Source organism: Hippoglossus hippoglossus, chromosome 23 (assembly GCF_009819705.1).
Source record: "Hippoglossus hippoglossus isolate fHipHip1 chromosome 23, fHipHip1.pri, whole genome shotgun sequence".
NCBI lineage: Eukaryota > Metazoa > Chordata > Actinopteri > Pleuronectiformes > Pleuronectidae > Hippoglossus > Hippoglossus hippoglossus.
In genome coordinates this window covers 16,531,679-16,552,109 of record NC_047173.1, presented here as the reverse complement: position 1 = coordinate 16,552,109, position 20,431 = coordinate 16,531,679, and the positions used below count along the sequence as shown (strand labels likewise).

Sequence of the window (20,431 nt, the reverse complement as noted above, 5' to 3'; positions counted from 1 at the left end):
TAAATAATATAAAAAACACATCCTATTGCTGACTGTATTTGCATTCTGGCCTTTACGCGTAATAACAGAACAAAGCAACGACGCCCCCTACAGGCAGCAGCAGCAGCAGCAGCACAACCTGCCTCCTCAGAGCCTCCTGAGCTCCTCATCCTCTCTCCTCCGGTGGGTGGGGGGCGTCCTCCTCCTCCTCCTCCCCACGCCGTGTCACTCGCTCCTCTGGCCGGCCACTCTGCTCCGGAAGCTCGCGGAGACCCGGAGACGCTGCGCACTGGAGACCATGTCTCATTCCTGCTGTTGAGCTTCCACGGAGCAGGACGACGAGATGCTGCTGCCGCTGCTGCTGAGGACGCTGCTGGTCTGTGCCATCCCCGGTGCACTGGCACAGCTGGAGGAGGAACTGGATTTAGACTTGGCCGACTTTGATTTGGACATTGTAAGATGTTTTATGTGGCTCATGCAGGAGTTTGGACTTTTTGGATTTTCCTCATGTGTGACCTTGTCTCTTTTTGTCCCCCACAGAGTCCACGCAGGGTCCCTCGACAGGTGAAAACCTTACTGTCCAAGGTAAAGTCAGATTTACAGCAGATTCCAGCGTTTTACGCACCTTTAGTTCAGGTGCAGGTTTGGGTTCGATTTAATTCCTAAATTCATAAGTTCTTTTATTCTACTTTTAAAATATAATTTTAGTGGAGAGCAAAGATAAACATAGACATTTTAAGATATTACTTAAAAGGGATAAGAAGCAAATGTCTGTCCTAGTTTGGCACAGATGGTAAATATTGATATACTCTGAGTTCATTCTGAGTTTATGGTTTGATCTATAGAGGAGTTGACCCCCTGACATTAAGAAAACGTTTGACAAACACAAGCCTTAGTGATCCAGATTGCATGACCTACTTTAACTTATTAAGAACTGGGTTTTCTCATCCCCAACTTGCGCACTTTGGGCGTGACGCACGGATCCGCCCAGCGCGCAGATGTGCAGATGTAATGCGCTGGATCACGACTCATGGGAAAAATCCCTTCTCTGCTTGATTATTGCGAAAACAGAGAAAGTGCAGCTTCCCCGAGTTGAGCCATCTCCCGAACGACCCACTTCACAATAAGCACAACAGAGATGCGTAAAAACCAGCTCGTAGAATCGCGCCAGGTTCCTCCTCCGTGGCGCAGGTCCAGGCTCAATGTTTGGACGTTTTGTTTTTGCAGGAGACCAAACCTCACATCCAGGAACTCACCATCAAGACCACGATCATCTCCCGCTATGCCTTCACCGCGGTGCACTGCGCCATGCTCAACCGGCACTCCGCCGCCAGCGAGGGCGTCTTCCACTTCCAGATCCCCGCCGGAGCTTATGTCTCCAACTTCACCATGTAAGAGTCTCACAGGTCACAAGGAACCAAGAGGATCTGCAGCTGGAAGCAAGAGATCATTAATGAGATGAGCAGAGCGAAGAGTGTAGAGGAACCTGGAAACCTCCTTATTTGAATCTTACAGAAATATACTTCTGAGGAGTTTTCAGCTGCTGCAAAAACACAAAATCCTACAGATCAAAGATCAGAGACACAAGTTTTCACTGCACAGTTAAGATCCAACACTTTATGAAAGTCCTGCTCAGGGGTTTTTGGCTCATGACTCATTGAATTATCACTTTTGACAAACCCACAGGTTGGGAATGATCACTATTGAAGTTGGAGCCCATGAAAATAATCCTCAATCATGGGGATGTAATGAATGATTGTTATCAATAAGGTTTGGCAAGATTTAGAAATTGTCATACTTAGTCAGTTTGAGTCATATATGTAAAGATGTGGAAGAATTTCAAACTTATTTCCTGGTTGGATGCATTTATGATGTTTTGGTTGCTATGGAGATGTGAGCAGAAAGACCACGACTTTTATTCTGCTGTTAAAAACCTCACAGTGACTGTGGCTCATTCAAGACTCGTACCCGTTAAAACTGGGACCAGCAGGATTACTGGCCACAGGTTCAGAGAAAACCCAGTTGAACTGTGACAATAGGTGGTCCTGAATCTCCTAATCCGCAACCTTTGACCCCCGTGAACCAGGATCATCGGAGGGCGTGTCTACCAGAGCGAGGTCAAGCCCAAGGAGAAGAGGGTCAAGCAGGACAACGGCAAACCCAAACACAAGGAGGCAGGTGGCGCAAGGTGAGAGAAACCTCTGTGTGTGTGTGTGTGTGTGTGTGTGTGTGTGTGTGTGTGTGTGTGTGTGTGTGTGTGTGTGTGTGTGTGTGTGTGTGTGTGTGTGTGTGTGTGTGTGTGGCCACTCCTGTGGACTGGCGTCGCCTCCTAATTACACAGCAGCGCTCGTTCCCTCTAATATTCCTATTTTGCAAACACATTGATAATACATCATCTCCAACGACGACACAGAGCCTGTGTGTGTCTGTGTGTGTGTGTCTGTGTCTGTGTGTGTGTGTGTGTGTGTGTGTGACCGTCACTGCTCCTCAGAGACAAAGATGTCATATAAATCTGATTTATGGAAGAAGTGACATCACGTTTCCAGTCGTCATGTGAAAAGTGACATTTCGTGAAAAAGGAATTTTGTGATTCACTCACTCCACTGTAAAAAATAAAAAACTGAAAAATTACAAAAGCCAGGCTTTAATTAAATTAACCCAGGCAGGTCTACATAATTCAAAAAATAATAATACAGAAATAAATAAGTTAAAAGATTTACCTTATTAGTCTGGCTTTCAATCTAATTACGTCTATTTATTCGTCCATTTATTTATGTTTTATACAGTTTTACTTCTTGGTTTATCTTTTTTGAATTCACTTACTTAATTTTTTTTAGATTCTTTCTTTTAACACATTTAAACAATTTTTTTTACCCACTTTAATATTCATTCTCTCTTTGGTTTGTATTATTTTATTCTCTTTTATACATCTTTCTATTTACATCCCATTTGCTTACTTTTATTTTTTGCTCTTTAGAAGTGGTGTTGTCAGCCATGTTCAATCCATTAATGTAGATTGTTTAAATAAATTTGGAATAAATATGATTTTAAAACCAGCATTAGTTTGATGCTACAGACGGACTGGAAGCGGGAGCCCCCCCCCCCCATGGTGACAACCAGCCTTTATATTCACTGTTTATACAGGAGAGGTTGAAATCTTCTTATCTAACCCAAGTGTTCTCAAGTGACCACTTCCTGCTGCTTCCCTCTCGTCTCCAGCTCCGAGCCCGAGGTGGAGGTGTTTAAAATGGCCGTCAGCATACCGGGGAGGAACCGGGCCGTGTTCCTGCTCACCTACGAGGAGCTTCTGCAGCGCCGCCTGGGACGGTACGAGCACGTGACCAGCCTGCGGCCGCTCCAGCTGGTCAGCCGCCTCAGCCTGGACGTCACCATCGTCGACCACTCCCCGATCAGGGACCTGGAGGTGCTGCCGCTCCGCAACGGAAAGACACCAGGTATTTATTTTCCAAAGGGCACTGGCCACAGTTTATTTCCGCTCCTAGGTCACGACACACAAACACACTTCCTCTCTTTGTGCCCCAGCCAAGCCCGAGGCCCCCCCCACCACGGCCATCAAGCACGAAAAGAACGTCTGCAGGATCACGTTCAGCCCCAACATCGTCCAACAGGCCAAGATCACCACCAACGGCCTCCTGGGAGACTTTGTGATCCGCTACGACGTCCAGCGAGACATGGGGATCGGGGACATTCAGGCGAGAAACCGAAAAACACACACAAACGTGCACAATAAACACAGATGAGTCAGAGTTTGGTCTGTGAAGAAGCATAACAACATGTTTTTATACAAGTGCACACACACTTCTCATCCAGCTGCACACACACACACACACACACACACACACACACACACACACACACACACACACACACACACACACACACACACACACACACACACACACACACACACACACACCTGTTACTCATTTCTCTGGCCTCCTGCCACCAGCCTCCCTCCGCTGCCAGACTCCTCTCTCCGTCTCCAGAACAGTTTTCAACCAACAATCACGCACGACTCCTGAATCTGAATCTGATCTCACGGTCCGGCTGCGTTTCCCTCACCTCATATTTCTCTCTCTCTCTCTCTCTCTCTTGTCTCTTCCAGGTTTTAAACGGACATTTTGTCCACTACTTCGCTCCCAAGGACCTGCCGGTCGTTCCCAAGAACGTGGTGTTCGTGATCGACACCAGCGCCTCCATGGTGGGGACGAAGATCAGACAGGTGAAGCAGCTCCGAGGAAATCTAGAGAACGGCTGTTGAATTAAAGCTACAGCGAATGTATCACGTATCAGTTACGTCCATTTCCTGCGAGCTGATGTCAAACGTCTCCTGCAGATTAGTTTGGGCTTTAATCCATTTTCCATCCTTCACAAGTTTCTCATCGTGCACGATTTTATTACAATGAACGTGCAGGAATATGAACATTCTTGTGAACACGATCTCTGAACAACACCTTGAGGGAATCTCTTCAGATTTGGTGCAAACATTCACTTCACACTCGTGAACTGATTAGAATTTGGTCAAAGGTCACAGAGGTCTCACAAAACCTCGATTGCAGGTTTTAAAAAGAAAGGAAAAGGCAAGAAAAACAAACTGTAGGAGAACACGAGTGACTCATCACATTTATCATTTGATGAAGTTATTATTAAAACATGATAATTGATGATTCTGCTTAAATTCAGAGTAAATCGGAGACTCAGGGGAAATCTGATTAATTTTCAAACCCTCCTATTTCCTGTTCAACAGCAGGTTTCTGTGATTCCAAGCATGATCTCAAATGAGTGTAGAAACCTGACCCCCCCCCACCTCCTCACTCCCACTCTGGAATATCACTATCAGACCTTTTTCCTCCGTCTGTAGCAGCACGGTAATCCCTCGGCCTGATCCCTGCAGCTGCCGCGAGAGAAGAGAGGAGCACAGGAACAGAAACGACGGGAGGAACTGAAAAACAGATTCTCGTGGATAAAAGACAAAGTGGAAAACACCCAGCACAAGGCCGCGCTGTGAGGGAGGAAGGTCAGCATCTATGGGGTAATGGAACTTTGGAGACAACGGCACCCTCGACCCGCTGATCCGTCCCCCACCACCCATCGGGCCGCAGGAACAGAACAACATGTGTGTTTTGATGCGGCTTCACAATAGAGGGCTTCAGCCTGTGGTCCTGACCTCTGCTGTACACAGCTCGTACAGGCATCTGTAAACCCCCCCCCCCCCAGCGCCAAATTATATATCACACCCACGCTCGGGGCTGCACGGAGGACAATGTGAAACTGCACGACAGGAAGAAGCCTTTGTGTCGATGGGCCGGCAGCGTGGAAATCAAACTAATGCAGGAAAAATACAGAATTCTGTCAAAGGAAACTGATTTTTTTTTTAATGGTGAGAAAACGGTTCAGTTACGGTTTGAGCCGAGTTTCAGGAGCAGAGCAAAGATCTGAGACGTTCTAAATACTTTATTCTGATTTGAGAGCATGAGAGGACTTTAACTGAATCTCTCAAAAGAGGCAACAAAACAAACAAACAATTTTTCCATTATGTGGTGAAATATGAATTTCTGTCCCCCCTCCCAGACGAAAGACGCCCTGCTGACCATCCTGAAGGACCTGCGTCCCGGCGACAGCTTCAACTTCATCAGCTTCTCCAACAGGATCAAAGTCTGGCAGCCGAGTCGTCTCGTCCCGGTGACGCCGCTCAACATCAGAGACGCCAAGAAGTTCATCTACATGCTGGTGCCGACGGGAGGTGAGACTCGAACTCTTTGTCTCAGGTCAATAAGTTCCCTGTATTGCCATAACCATGACATTTTCATACGAGTATTAATCTCCAGTAACACTTCTCGACCTGCAGGAACAAACATCGACGGTGCCATCCAGACCGGCTCCTCTCTGCTCCGCGAGTACCTCTCAGGCCCCGACGCCGGCCCCAACAGCGTGTCCCTGGTCATTTTCCTGACCGACGGGCGACCCACGGTCGGTCAGACCCTGTCCACGGCGATCCTGGGGAACACCCGCTCGGCCGTGCAGGACAAGTTTTGCATCTTCACCATTGGGATTGGAAACGACGTGGACTATCGGCTGCTGGAGCGCATGGCCCTGGAAAACTGTGGGATGATGAGACGCATCAACGAGGATGCCGACGCCAGCGCCATGCTCAAAGGGTGAGAGTGCGTCTGCTCTGGTGGGGAATGTGGGAGTGCTGCATCTGTTTTCTGACTATCTGTAAATATTTCTTGCAAGATGTCTGCGTTGCACAACCCAGAAATCACTTGTCCCACAACTCGCATACTAGAAACTTCAGATAACAGATAAATAACAAAGCCTGGAGTTTTTAACTTATACGATGACGGAACTGAATATTTCTTAAAGTAAGTAATTCACGTCCAGTTCTTTCCCTCTTGTGAAAATCTGATCCACCTCTTATTAAGCAATTAGCTCAGCTAATCCCTCCCTCATCCCCGTCTGACACGAGACCTGCATCTCTCATCGAGCTGCGAAGGAACGAACTGTGCAAATGTGCCGGTGCTGACAACAGACCACTTTAATCAACTCCACCGTGTGACGGCCACAGTCTGCAACAGCCTCCCTCTTTCTTTCTTTTACCCACAGCCCTCTTCTCTCCCTCTTCTGCACTGGGGCACACAAGATGTTTGTTCAGTGGAGCAGGAATGTGTGTATGTGTTGTGAAACCTGCGTCTGAGTATGTACATGGAGTTAACAGATAGACTCCACAGATAATAACCCTCGTCCTGCTTGAACAAACACGCTGGTCGAGAGGTGAGGAAGTTTACTGCGGCGTGACAACACGGACTCGTGCACACGCACAGGTCACGCTCCTCTGAAGTGGGGTCGGGGGAGCTTAAAGAAAAACAACAGGGTTTATGGCCGAAGGGCGGTTTGCTTGGATGAACACGACTTCTGATGAAATCTGGAATTACAACCTTGTTTCCTTCCCTCAAACGTCCACTGATGAAACCAGTAGCAGTGGTTTCGTTAAATCAATGAAGCTCCTGCATTGTTTTTCAATCAACCTCAACACAACCTTAGAGAATAACCCTGATTGCTCCCTTGCTGTTCGACAGTTTTCAACATCTGTGCAATGATCTGCTGCTCGTCTCATTCCAGGTTCTACGACGAGATAGGAACTCCTCTGCTCTCGGACATAAGGATCAACTACACAGACGACTCCGTGCAGTACGTGACTCAGCGTCTCTTCACCAACTACTTCAACGGTTCGGAGATCGTCATCGCCGGAAAGCTCACAAACCGAAGCGCAGAATCCCTTCACGTCCAGGTCACTGCCAGCAACAACGACAGGACCATCATCCTGGAGACCGATGTGCCGCTGCGGCACCGACAAATTGAGACCGAGAGGCACGTGAAAGAAGCGACGGCAGCAATGGCGGCTGGAGCTAAGGCCCCGGGGTCAGGGAGCGCACATGGATTAGGGGTCGCTCTGGGTTCCATCGCAGAGGACTTTGTGGAACGTGTCTGGGGTTTCCTGAGCGTCAAGGAGGGGCTGCGGTCGCGGCTGCGCAGCCAAACCAGCAAAGAGCGGGAGGACCACACTCACCAGGCCACGAACCTCTCCCTGACCTACCACTTCCTCACGCCCCTCACCAACCTGGTGGTGGAGAAACCCGAGGTCCTGGCCGACGGCACCATGGCTCCGGCGCCCACCATCAAGCCAGCGTCTGGCGAGACCGTCTCCACTGCCAATGAGCTGCCGAGGGACATCGAGGACGGGAACTCGCAGACGTCCAACGTGAAGCCGGGCAGCCGGACCTCATCTCCGGGCAACACAATTGGTGAGGTTGTAGAGGGTGTCTGAAAACAAGACAAGGGATTGAAACCTACAACTTCTCGAAAACGAGCTTATATAGCTTATATATTAAATAGATATTCTCTTCCTTGCAGGTAAAGTCAAGAGGAGACCGGCCAAGAAATCCATCACCGTCTCCAAAACATCAGGTGACTCCACCTTCTCTCTCTCGCATGTAAAAACACTTCTACATGTTCTCCTGCCCGTTTCATCTGATAGACTCTGAACCGTGAAGGTACTTTGAACATATACGAAGCATTTACCACAGTAAAACTTTAAAGAGAGGGGGGGGGGGGGGGGTACAGTAGACTGTGTGTGTGGGCAGCCTCTAATTTGGATGCTCTTCCGACAGCGAGAGGTTCAGGGATGTTTGTGAACATGACCTGGAAAGAGGAAAGAGCATGCAGGGTCTAATTGAAATACCAGCACAGGTCCCTACGTGGCACTTTAAACATGCAAGTGCGTGTTGACGACCACACACACACACACACACACACACACACACACACACACACAGACACACACACTGTGGGTAAAAGGCACAAAGTGGATGTTTGTGCATGTGTTATACAGTAAAGAGAGGGACCCCATCAGAGGCAGTTAGTGAGGCCTAATGACCCCGTCATTACTCTTCCTCTATCATCTTCATCGCTGCTCTATTCATCTCAGCTAGTTCTCACAGGCCGGAGGAGAATCCGGCTGAAGATAAACTGAACTTAACTCGAGGTGGAAGTCCTTAGAACATCTGACAACTCGGCCATGTTGACTTATATCCTGCAACCACATCTTATCTCCGTACTATCCAGCTGCAGCCTTCTCCCTATAGCTCATATCTCTTTCATTCACACTGTCTAATGAATTCCTTCCCTTATTTTACTGTTTCAATCAGAAATAAGTCAAATTAAATAAACGTGATGCTCTCGAATGGGACATTTCACTTCCCTCCACCTTCAGACCCTCTTGCTGTTGCTTGCAGCTGACGCATCGTGTCTTTTCCCCTCTCGTCCCCTTTGACTCCTCCCATTCAGCGGATGGTGACCCTCACTTCGTGGTGGAGTTCCCGCTCAGCAAACTGACCGTGTGCTTCAACATCAACGGTGAACCTGGACACGTCCTGAGCCTGGTCTCTGATCACAAGTTCTCCGGTAAGACTCATAATCATCAAAAGCATCATAAAAGAGGTATTTTCACTTCAAGGTCTAAACTATGTTTTACTTTGGGGGGGGTCCACTCCCGTTCTGCAGGCGTGACAGTGAACGGGAAGCTAATCGGCGCCCCAGCTCCACCAGGCAGCCACAAGCAGCAGCGCACCTACTTCAGCACCATCATCATCGTGGTAGATCGTCCCAGACGCGCTTACATCGAGGTGACCCCGAAGAAGGTCATCCTGGACGGGCGGGACCGCATGGTTCTGCCCTGCCACTCCACCGTCGCAGTGGACAGCGGCGTGCTGTCCGTGGCCATCGTGGGAAAGTCCAACGTGACCGTGACGGTCGGGGGGAACGTCAGCTTCGTGATCTTGCTGCATCAGTACAAGAACCCGGCTCCGTACCAGAGGGACCATCTGGGGTTCTACATCGGAAACAGCAAGGGGCTGTCCCACAACTGCCACGGTCTGCTGGGTGAGTGTCAACGTTAATGTCACATCTGGTCTCAGAGTTGTTTAAATGCAGCTTGAGATGCACTTCCTACGTATGTCAGTCGTCATATTGTGTGCAAGACAATATGCACGAAGGCCAAAAGGCTCTGCACACTTTAATTTCCCAAGTCAAACAATAAAGCCAAGATTTCTTCCAGCAGATGATCATAAGGGTACATTTTGGTGACCAAAGTTTCTTTCGAAATTCTTTATAAATCAGCCGGAAAACAGCTGCCTAACCTTTAAAGACTGTAAACAGTTTAACTCTAAAATAACGTGAACCTCTGATATGTTCCACTTGCAGGTCAGTTCCTGTACGAGGACGTGGGACTGGCCCAGCTTCCCGCAGAGGGGGACGTGAAACCCTCTCAGGTCCTGAAGGTGAAGGGCCGCTCGGTGCCCGTGGTGCAGAAGAGCCGACGGATCTACAGCGGGACGCAGAGCGTGGACTGCTGGTTCGCCAGGAACAACGCAGCCAAGCTGATAGACGGACGGTACGAGGACTACTTGGCTCCGCACATGTTCGACACGGGGGACTGGCCCCACGGGACCAACGGCGTGTGAGGAGACGGAAGTGAAACGCCATTATTCAACTTAACTCCTTTTTACCGTATATCACATCTCGTAGATTCCAACAGGTTCCAACCATCAAGACGTCACTTGTCACTTCTCCTCCCCCACAGTCGTCTCTCCTGAATATATTTTTTTACTTTTTCTAATACAACACGTGTCATTTTTAAAAAATAATTTTGTACTTGTAAATAAAATATTTAAAACTCACATTTTCAGGTCGTTTTGTGAAGCATAAAAAAAGAAAAACACACAACTAGTAAAGTTTGGTCGTGCATGTGTGCGTTTTTTTTCCCCTCACACACATAATACGCACGTCAACACATCTTAAAAGTGGCCTGAAGATCACATCTGGTTACCACCGAGGCCGACCCACGTAACTAACCCCTTGTCCCAGCGCCAGTGACGCCATGCACATCTTACAGACACACAAAACACACACAACACACACAGCTCCATAGTCCTCCCTGTCATCAGCTGGAGGTCACAGGGCTGCCGGCCCCGCCCACACAGGTGTGCTCCGACCAGGACCCGCTCAGGTTGTCTGTCGTCGCCCCGCCTCGCCCCGCCCCCCCGGCCGCCGCAGGAATTCAACACCAGACCCCGGGTTCGTGTGTCAGCCATCTTTATTCATCGTACAGATTTAAGACATACAGAAGCACCGTGGTTCGACCCGATGACGACACTTTAAGGGACGTGCTGTGTTCGTCATTTCATTTATTTAAAAAAAAAAAAAAAAAAATACACAAAAGCTACGTTAGAATACAAAATAAATCATGACAGACGGAATATGTCAAAGCTATAAATGTAAACAAGTAAACTGACACGTTTGATGATTAATATACAAAAGTCACCTACTTCCATTCAGTCGGAATTTAAAAACTGTAGTTTGGCGACGATTCGGAAATTTCTCCCGTTTACATCACAGACTAAAAAAAAAAAAAAACTTCTATTCCACTGTTGTCACCACAGATCAGAACACAATATATATATAAAGTCAAATACTTATATAAAATATAAACAGAATAAATAAAGACATGTGCCATGAGTTTCAAACAGCTGCTGCATCCTCCCACAGAGAGAACGACCACGAGGGAGTAGAACCAATCGTAGGGCCAGTTCTTTTACTTTAGAATAACTTTTGTGTTTTAATATTGACAAAATAAAGAAAATGTCTTTAGAGGAATAGTTTCCCCATTTTGGAAAATATGTATTTTTTGAGGAGATTAACACCATTTTACTCACATCTGTGCGATAACTGGCTTATGGACGGAGCCACACCAATTTACAGTCTTGATGCTAAGCTAACCCGCTACGTATTTAACAGACTGACACAAGAGTTGTTTTGATTCTCTCATTTAAAATCAAAAATGTTTAAATACTCATTTGTCTCTTAATTCTAGACTTAACATAAGTAAAATATTTTTCTCAAAAAATCTTTGCTAATCTCATATTTTCTCATAAATGATTTGCTTTATTTTTGATTCATGTATATTTTGTCATTAATTAATCATCACACGGACTCAAACTAACTTGTCTGCTGTGTGTTTCCCACATCTCGTCTCTTTAAAAGCAGTAAAACCGTTGGACGTCAACATGTTTGGTCCGTGCATGGTTTTTAAAAAACACGAGGAATGATTATAATTACACCTTCGTTAAAAAAAAAAGGCAGATTTGAAGTGGTTATATTTGATTGAGTAAAGCTTTAAAGCACTTTTTGATATATATGTAAAGATAATTCACTGAAAAAAGTCCCCGATGTGGAAAAGAAGGACGGATTAACTTCACTTCCTTTTCCGTTTGTTTTGCCCTGCGGCGGCCGCGCTGCTGGATAATCTCTCCTCACGCGTTCGGATGTGGTCACGCTCTGATGCCGCGCCGCAGCAGAGTCGGAGGCAGCACGGTGAGAGGATTAAAGAGCTTTTTTTTTTAAATCCCAGAATGCAGTTTGATTTTCATGCATCTGCAGAGTCGGGCTCCACCTGCGACGATTCACACCTTCAGGGCGGAGGAAGAAGGCAGCTGCAGTGTTCACATTCGCAGGTTATATGACCTTCAATTGCTGATATTTAGACCTTTAAATCTGAGGACACAAGGATGCAAGGCTTTTTTGGTCTTGTCCGTATTTGGGCTCCTAAGTGTGAGTGGACAGTGGAGGGATGAGTCGGACGTCACCTGGTTTTACACCAACACCCAGCTGGGTCTTATTGGTCCCCCTGAATAAAGCACACTGGGGACTGGTCCCTCGTCGCCAGGCTCCTCTTCCTCAGACGACGACGACGCCTCATCCGTGTCCGTCTCGGCGGTCAGCAGCACCTGAGAGAGGAGGTCGTGTTAAAAATAGTTTGTCTTTCACATATTAAGAAGCACAAGATCAGATATTTTACCAGGAAAAGTTCTGGAAAGAGTTCAGTGCACTCCTGAAAGTTCAGTTTTTCACTTACAGCTCTTTAACCCTTTATAAATATCCTTGCACTTGCAGCACTTGCTTTTAATTTGCTTTATCTTTGCTTCTTCTTCTTCTACATATTATGTTTGTAAGAAAAGCTAATTCCCGGGAAATATCTGGGTTCTGTATTTCCATCCTAAAGTGGAATAAAGTCCCTTGTAGACTCTCCAGCAGCAGCAGCAGGGGTTCAAATCCCAAACGAGACAAATTCCACACGATGTTTAGGGCCTGATAAACGTCCATATGCTGCTTTATACGAGAGGATGACGTGAGGGGAAGAGGATGTAAAGACAGATCCTATAAAGAGCAGAGCAGAGTCAGTGCTTCTGTCTCTGGGAAACTATTTCTAATTATTGCTTGATATCAGACCTCTGGAGCTCAAGAGCCTCAGATGATAAACAACAGCATTGTGGCCGTAGCCTCACCCCCCCTCCCCTCTGAGACCTCATCCAAGTCAAAGCCCCTCTGTCCGGCGTCCTCCTCCACTCCACTACTGCTTTCCATAGCATCAGCGCGTGGAAACGACTCCTAAATGTCACTCTTATTCCCGGAGAGAAGGCTTGATTTATGGCGGCCTGGCAGACGACCAGCGACGAGGAAAAGAGGAGCGAGGGATAAACTCTCTCATCCCACGCAGCACGAGGGTCACGCTCCCTAATTACAGATTCAGTTTAGAAGTTCTTTGCCCATGTTTCTGTTTCAACCCCCGACACAGAGGAGATGAGTCATAGAATATATATATATAATAATGATTCTATTGTTAAAGCACTGATAAATTATATCAATATTATCCAAGTTACTCCAGGTGATTTTTCAGAAAAGTATATAGATGCTTTTAAAGCTCGACACAGAAAACAAACCACTACAAATATTTTGAAGTGGTGGACATGTGATAAAGTACGACGGAGTATTAGGATTGAGAAAAAAAGTTGAAATATTCAAAAACTACATGTCATTTTATAAAGGGGAAATACTTTATAAGAATTTATTCAACATGCCAACAAAGGAATAAATAGATTTGATAAAATCTCACATTCTCTGAACTCCACAGAGACGAGAGTCTGACTCAGTGTTCCTTGGAGTGAATTCATCTGCGTTTGTTTCTCATCCAAACAAGTGTCGAGAGAGAAAAGCTGTTCTGCCTGTGTGGTTGTGTGTGTGTGTGTCTGTCTTCATCCCCCAAAACAACAGGTGCAGTCGACACCCAGCGTGACTGTGTGGTCACATCAACGACCATTTTCATATTTTCACACACACATTAAAACGGTTTCCTTCCCATCATCAAAGACGGAAAAAACTTTCAACCATCCCCCTCCTGATTGAGTGAACCACCGGGGACATTCAGTGGGAACAGTATTAAAACGTTATTGGACCAAAGAATCAAAACATGGAAATCTGCTGGGAACCTAAAAGCAGCTGCTTCGATTCCCCCGGTGATGAAAAACCAAAACCAGCAGTGACTGGACGCTCACCCGAGACTCCTCGCCGTCCACACAGGGCGACGAGTCGGACTTCTTCACCGAGCTGTCGCAGGAGTCGTCCAGGCCCTTCATCGTCTTGTACTTCCTCATCATCAGGCTGTCCACCACCCAGAACATGATGGACTGCAGGGGGAGCCAGAGAGACCGGGGTTACTTACACTGCACCTTTTTTAAATAGACTAAAGATGAAAACAGTGAAACTCACGTTGACGATGAAGGGCACGATGAGCATGACCAGCACCAGCTCCAGCTGAGGGTTAGCGATGTAGCCCAGCAACACCTCCTGCAGCTGGAGAAGAAGAAGAGAAACCTTTAATATACTTTTAAATTTTAATTTCTACTTAAATTCTAATTCTAGGCTTCAATAAAAAAGGTTATGGTCAAGATTTCAGTGAAATAACTGTTAAATGTGCTTATTTGTATTTCAACTATTAGTTTTAGAAATATTGTCGATAAGTTCTCTTTCCTACATCATTTCTATTACAAAATTTAAATAAACATGTCCAGCATCTTCATAATCCTGCTATTTATAAATCACAGTTTACTTTTGATCAAAGACAGTGGATTTGATATCTAAACAGAGGAAAAGTCTCCAAAACAACACGGAGAGCTTCACTAAACAAAACCGTTTCCTACCGGGAACTAACAGAATAAACTGCGCTATGATTCCTTGGGAACTGTCGCTTTGACGAGGGCTGATTCCAATAAACAAATATGAACCCTGATGTCAAACCAACAAACTTCTTCAGATGCATGAACACAGCGTCAGTGTTTCCATTAGAAGCAGAAGAAAAGTCATGAATCATCTCCCGCTTGTTTATTCTGGATAATAAGATAATAAGACCACGAATATAAGAACAAACCCTCAGAGGCCAATCAGATCCTCTCTGTGATAACGTCGCAGGATGATATTTTTCCCATCGGCCCTGAAAGCAGCACTAACATCAGAGCAGCATCCTCACCTTGGACCATCCGGGGACGAGCAGCACCAGGCTGGTCGCACCTTTCTCCAGCACCATGATGAGCAGGTAGACGCCACACTGACCGAGCCACGCCGCCGCCTGAGGGGGGTCGCCTGCAGGAGGGAGGAGGAGGAGGGAAACACCACGATTTAGGGGGGTTTGATAACGACATCTTAGGAGTCAGACATTGTTTCAACTCCCTGATATCAGTATCAGGGTGTCAAAATGTATCCGGCTCTAATGTAAACAGTGTTTCCTGCTATCCACTAAGTCAGAGGTGTGCTGTGCAGGTGTCTCAGCTCAGCAGACACAAAGGAGGACAAGTCTGTCATTAGACAGGAAGACGAGGGAGTGGGACACACAAGTAGAGAGTGGGAGAACCATCATCTACTGTTCACACCTGAATCAGCTCATCCTATATGGAATTTAATGAATACACCAAAGGATTTCTGTGACCTGTGTATCTGAGTCAGGGTCAGAAGATCTGATCTAAACTTGGTGGATTTAGGGAGGATGTTAAAAGAAAAGCCAGTAGAGTGAGAGCGTGTAATGATCAGTCTGGAGTTGATCCGTCTCTGAAGCCACTGGGAATGTTTTCTGCAGCTGGTTCCTCCCCGTCTGCCTCCAGCTGCACTACACCGCCCCCTGGTGGAAATAACCTCAGCTGCTGCTTCTTCTGTCTGAAGCTCAAAAGCTGTGTCTGTGTTTGAGATGAGAAGAAGAAGTCACTGACCGTACTCCCCGAACATCAGCAGCGTCCACTGCTTGTACTCCACCAGCTTGGACACCAACTTGATGGCGAGCCAGATGACCAGCATCCCCAGCGTGGCGTCGAGCAGGAAGTTCATCAGATACCTGCGATTAAAAAAAACAGACAGAGAAACGATTGTTGGGACGTCCCTGATCCTCTCACCTCATCTGATCACTGAGTGAGACTCACAGCGAGCAGGGGTCCTCTTCGGTGAGCGTGGAGAGGAAGACGTTGGCAAAGTGGATGAAGAGGGCGCCGATGGCCTGTTTGGACGTGTCGTAAAACCTGAAGAAGAGTCAAGGGAAACATGTTGAATGTTGATTTAACATTAGGTTAGGCTTGAATATAACAATAAAACAAGGACCCTGTTTCTATTCCGTTTCTTTTTGTGTCTTTGAGGTTGTTTTGAGTGTCATCATAGTCATTTTCTGTGGTTGTTGGGCAGTTTTCTGTCTTTGTGGTTGTTTGTGTGATGCCTCATAGTCATTCTCTGGCCTCTGCCTCCCCTGACAGCTGTTGTCTAACTCTTCCTGACACGTAGGACGGGATCAGTTAAAAACAGAAGAAGAGTAAAGAAAAGAAGGAAACGTCTCTGACCAGATCCTCCACGGTCGTCTGATCCCAACAGGCTCGCGGAACCTCTTCACTGCAAACAAACGGGAAAGACGATCGATTAATCGATAACGTTGCCATCAGACATTCATCCTGCAGAACAACAACAGTTTCTCTGCAGCGAGTCTCAGCAGAGGGGGAACGAAGACAGATTAAAAACACACACCATCACGTATCATCCTTGTTACCATGACACCCCCCCCAGGCCCACGGTGAACAGACGCCCACTGTTCCTCTATCTCTCAGGGACGGAGAATGTGACCTTGCACGTGAGAACAGGATGGAGACGTGTCCTGCAGACGTGCTTTACACGTGCAACTCTTTTCTAGATTGAATTGATTGTTTACTTATATTTTATTAAATGTTTCCCTCTTTTCAAACTCTGATTGGAAGGAAATTGCACGGAGGACAAAATGAATGTGTGAAAGTCTGAAGGTCGACAGACGGCAGCAGCCACACTGGATGTTCAGCCTTTATCTGGATTGTTGGAAGAACGACGCGGCCTTGAGGACGAGCGCCCTCAGCAGACGGACGCCTGGTGCCGGCTCCGGCTGTGACGTGGCGTTTACCGCCGCCCGTGGTCATAGCTGAAGGACTGCGACTGCTCTGCTGCACTTAAATAAAGCGTGTAAATACTAACAGATGCTTGTGTGTTGACCGAGAACAACACTCGCATATGTAAAGCAGGGGTGGGGGGGTGGGGTGGGCTGTGTGTGTGTGTGGTATCGATTTCTCTACTAATCAGTAAGTGAGCGGAGGTTAGAGCTCATCGATCCCCCCCCCCCCGCCTCGAGGCCTGGCCCAGTTCTGCATCGCTCCCCCGCTCCGAGGGTTCAGCTGCTTGATTAGCTGCACTGACCTTTGAAACACTACTCAGCGATTATTAGATCATACAACACGCTGGAGAAGTCTCAACTGGATGCACTCGCATTTACGTTATTTTATTATAGGCGATTTTATTAGTTCAAAGCAAGAACCTCCTTAAATTCTGTGATCAACAACGTACAGGAGACTGCAGTGACATCACAGTCAGACGCGTCCTAACGAGGCCTCGTGACACCGACTTTCTGCCAAACGCTTCGTAATTCTGGAGGTTTTTGGTTGAAGACGTCTAATTAAACTGTTTTCAGACACGCGTTGAACTATAATCTCCTGAAATTATCCATCTAAACTGGAAAGAACTGAACAAAATGAAAAAGAGGAGCCACACACAAAGAAGACGACAACAAAGATGTGGAAAGACGATGAGATTCAGGAGCTTTTGGTGATCTCATACTTTACATCCTGCTGCCCCCCCCCCCCCCTTCACCTGAACGCTCGTGTTGTTGCGAACACGTCTTACTGGAGAATCTCCTGAAAGACCAACTCTGGATATTGTCCAGGGTTCATGTCTGAAAACGGCTTGTGTGATGTTTCTGGGACGGCGGGGGAGGTTTTCACTTTAACTTTACTTCTTTAATATTAAGATGTGTATGCACAATCTGTGTTTTGTTTAGAAAAAGATTGGAATCACGTTGTTTGTGCGATTCTTTGGGGGGGGGGGGGTCCTAGGTCCTTTTTGCCTGTGGCAACACTCCTGTTTCCATGAGGCATTGAGGTTAATCAGGGATCAAGAATTTACCCCATAAACAAAGGAAAACTGACAAAATAAGCACATTCACAGGTTTTCAATTCAGACAAAATTAAAAAATAAAGCAAATATAATTCAGTCTTGGTTGAGTTTTGGCTCATTCGTGACATATTTTAAATTTAAGACAACTGGCAGCTGTATAGTGCCGATGTTGCACGAGTATTAAACGCTCACCGAGTCAGCTGCTACACAGTCACAAGATTATTCTGCAGTAAATGCTCATTGTTCAGTCTGCAGCACAGGGAGCTGCTAGTTTCACTGCAGAGGCAGAAACTAATGTGCAAAATATCCTAAATTACATCTAGATTAAAGTGAATCAGACTCCTGATTACAAGAAGTCATTAAAATCCTAATTAAATCCTCTGAGGCTCATGTTTCTTCAAATGTGTTGTGACCCCGAGCAGCAGGAGACAATGTTGTGTTTGATGCTCATTAAAATTTAAAATCCCTGAATAAACATGTGTAGATTTTATCATTAAGCTAAAAGGAAGCACAGGATCCAGAACCTGCCAGTCTGCAGACTCTGACCAAACTCCCATTAAAAACCATCTCAATTAGTGTCGCTGCCTTGCTAATCGGCACCACTTCCCGTTTGGTAGAGTAAACATCAATCATTTGCTTAATATGAGTGTCACCGGGGAATTCATATGAGTCACGTGCAGAACGTCATTTTATCTAAATACGCACCAGAAGTAATGGTACACGCACATCACTGTTGTCTATTGTGTGAACGCGGAAGCTGCAATTTCCTTAGAATGCGTTAAGTTCACATCACCTGAAATCAGCCGAAATTACAAACAGGTGCTTCTTGATTAGATGATGTTTTAAAATACGTCCTATTTTATATAGATTCACGCCAAAAAGCGAGCGAATGTTAAATTATCTTATTTATCAAGGGGGGTTTGGTTTGCCAGGTAATGGGGCTCAAACGTCAACAAAACTCCACGTGGACTCGCGACCTTTAATATGCGCGTTTGTGCACGATCAGCTGTGAGGAGGAGGAGGATGAGGAGGAGGATGAGGAGGTGATGATGATGATGATGAAGGTGCGTCAGGGACTTACGCATCAACGTGCTGAAGGCGACCGCGGCCAGCAGCGCCTGGATCAAAACCCCGAACCGGTCCGTCAGGGCCCCGTTGTCGCAGCCGTGAGGATTCGCCTTGTTGATGTCCGACATGTTGGACACGTCCTGGAACCGCTCGACGACGCCGGAATCGAACATGTCCACGTTGACACGGTGGAACGGCACCGTCTCCTCCCCCGGGTGGGCCGAGTGTTCCTGGACCTGGTGGAGAAAACAAGCCGACCCCACAAAGGATCTTTAACTTAAAGTTGTTTTGTCTCCTCAGTGTCTCCAGATGTTGAATCTCCTCACGAGACCGAAGCAAACCGCTGCATCGAGGATCACAGTCACATTCATGTTCAACACGAAAACAACAAAGAGACACGGAGATCAAAGCGCTTCTGGTCCGGGCCCTTCACAATAAGAGGCTTAAATAGAAGCTCTCATGTGACACGTGATAATAAGACATGGGAAATAAAACAAGAGCAACAATTTAAAACAAAATTAAAAACAATGCTCTCAGCAAAATGGATATATACATGAATAAACAAATAAATTGGAGATAAAGAAAAAATATATAAAATAAAACAATTATATATTAATATAATTTAACAATAAAAGCTAAAATAATGGTAAGAGTGGTAAAAGACTGTGAAATTAAATTAAGAATAAAATAAGAATATAAATAATGAAATAGAGTGACATAAACGTTGATATAGAGGAAGAGGAAGGTTTTATTTTATTTACCTTTAAACTTTCCAGCTGCTCTCAGATCCTCTGACTCACCGAGTTGGACTTGACAGAAATATGGGTCAAATAAGAGTGAGTTTTTATTTTTGGGGTGAACTATCCCTTTAATCTCACTTTTTTCCCCAGTTTTATTTTGTAGGAGCGTTTGTCTGACTTCCTGTTAGCTCTCCTCTCGCTTCACGCCTGCGCTGCTCTGCAGAATTCCTTGAATGTGCGCGTCACCGCCTCAGATCCTTTGTGTTTGGGTCAACGGCACCAGGTCGTGCGTCCCGCAGCGCGCACGAGGGCACCCGAGGCGAGATCCCAGCCGCACGTGAAGATGTGAGGAGCGAGCCTCTTAGACTCAAGGTCGAAAACACAGAGACGCAAAGACTCAGACTCAGAGATGCTGTAATTATTATTAATCACTTCAGAGGATGATGAAGCTGGAGCAGAGCCAAGATGGAGGATGAAGCTGTTGGATATTAAGAGTGGACAGAACAATATGATTTAATAAAGATATAACTGAAAATAAAGGAAGCTACAAAACATATGGACTATTATTTTAAAAACAGCATTTCTGTGCAGCTGTTGCCTCTGACATGTCTCTAATTAACACTAATTGCTAATTAATCCGATTAAAGAAGGCGTCTGTGCGCAGGAGCACGTTCAGCTGATATCACTGAGTTTGTTCCTGCAGAGACACACACACACAACAATGGAGG

General features: G+C 46.2%; 2 protein-coding genes across 3 annotated transcripts; one reads left to right on the top strand and one right to left on the bottom strand.

Moving 5' to 3' along the window:
* Nucleotides 1-178: 178 nt before the first annotated feature.
* Nucleotides 179-10,176, top strand: itih5 (inter-alpha-trypsin inhibitor heavy chain 5). The gene is made up of 14 exons (XM_034578606.1): nucleotides 179-433; nucleotides 520-564; nucleotides 1,207-1,370; nucleotides 2,066-2,167; nucleotides 3,199-3,434; nucleotides 3,523-3,692; nucleotides 4,106-4,222; nucleotides 5,572-5,743; nucleotides 5,849-6,158; nucleotides 7,123-7,805; nucleotides 7,915-7,968; nucleotides 8,848-8,964; nucleotides 9,064-9,441; nucleotides 9,763-10,176. Exons 1-14 carry the CDS (start codon nucleotides 323-325, stop codon nucleotides 10,020-10,022), a joined length of 2,919 nt encoding a protein of 972 aa, XP_034434497.1. The 5' UTR covers nucleotides 179-322; the 3' UTR covers nucleotides 10,023-10,176.
* Nucleotides 10,177-11,626: 1,450 nt separating this feature from the next.
* tmem110l (transmembrane protein 110, like) lies at nucleotides 11,627-19,375 on the bottom strand. Of its 2 annotated transcripts, XM_034578608.1 has the most exons (9): nucleotides 18,977-19,366; nucleotides 16,269-16,317; nucleotides 15,861-15,956; nucleotides 15,654-15,775; nucleotides 14,921-15,033; nucleotides 14,164-14,247; nucleotides 13,950-14,081; nucleotides 12,191-12,344; nucleotides 11,627-12,140 (listed from the first exon to the last, which is right to left on the bottom strand). In XM_034578608.1, exons 1-8 carry the CDS (start codon nucleotides 19,134-19,136, stop codon nucleotides 12,210-12,212), a joined length of 891 nt encoding a protein of 296 aa, XP_034434499.1. In that variant the 5' UTR covers nucleotides 19,137-19,366; the 3' UTR covers nucleotides 11,627-12,140; nucleotides 12,191-12,209. The 2 variants fall into 2 exon arrangements, with proteins under 2 accessions (XP_034434499.1, XP_034434498.1); XM_034578607.1 differs by having other exon boundaries at nucleotides 11,627-12,344; nucleotides 18,977-19,375.
* Nucleotides 19,376-20,431: the final 1,056 nt, after the last annotated feature.

Coding starts and splice junctions, on each gene's coding strand:
- itih5 (XM_034578606.1), top strand. CDS start 323: ATGCTGCTGCCGCTGCTGCTGAGGACGCTGCTGGTCTGTGCCATCCCC. Junction 565..1,206: donor TGAAAACCTTACTGTCCAAG/GTAAAGTCAGAT, acceptor TTGTTTTTGCAG/GAGACCAAACCTCACATCCA. Junction 7,969..8,847: donor CACCGTCTCCAAAACATCAG/GTGACTCCACCT, acceptor CCTCCCATTCAG/CGGATGGTGACCCTCACTTC.
- tmem110l (XM_034578607.1), bottom strand. CDS start 19,136: ATGTTCGATTCCGGCGTCGTCGAGCGGTTCCAGGACGTGTCCAACATG. Junction 14,082..14,163: donor TCGTGCCCTTCATCGTCAAC/GTGAGTTTCACT, acceptor CTCCCCCTGCAG/TCCATCATGTTCTGGGTGGT. Junction 12,345..13,949: donor TGGACGGCGAGGAGTCTCGG/GTGAGCGTCCAG, acceptor CTCCTCTCTCAG/GTGCTGCTGACCGCCGAGAC.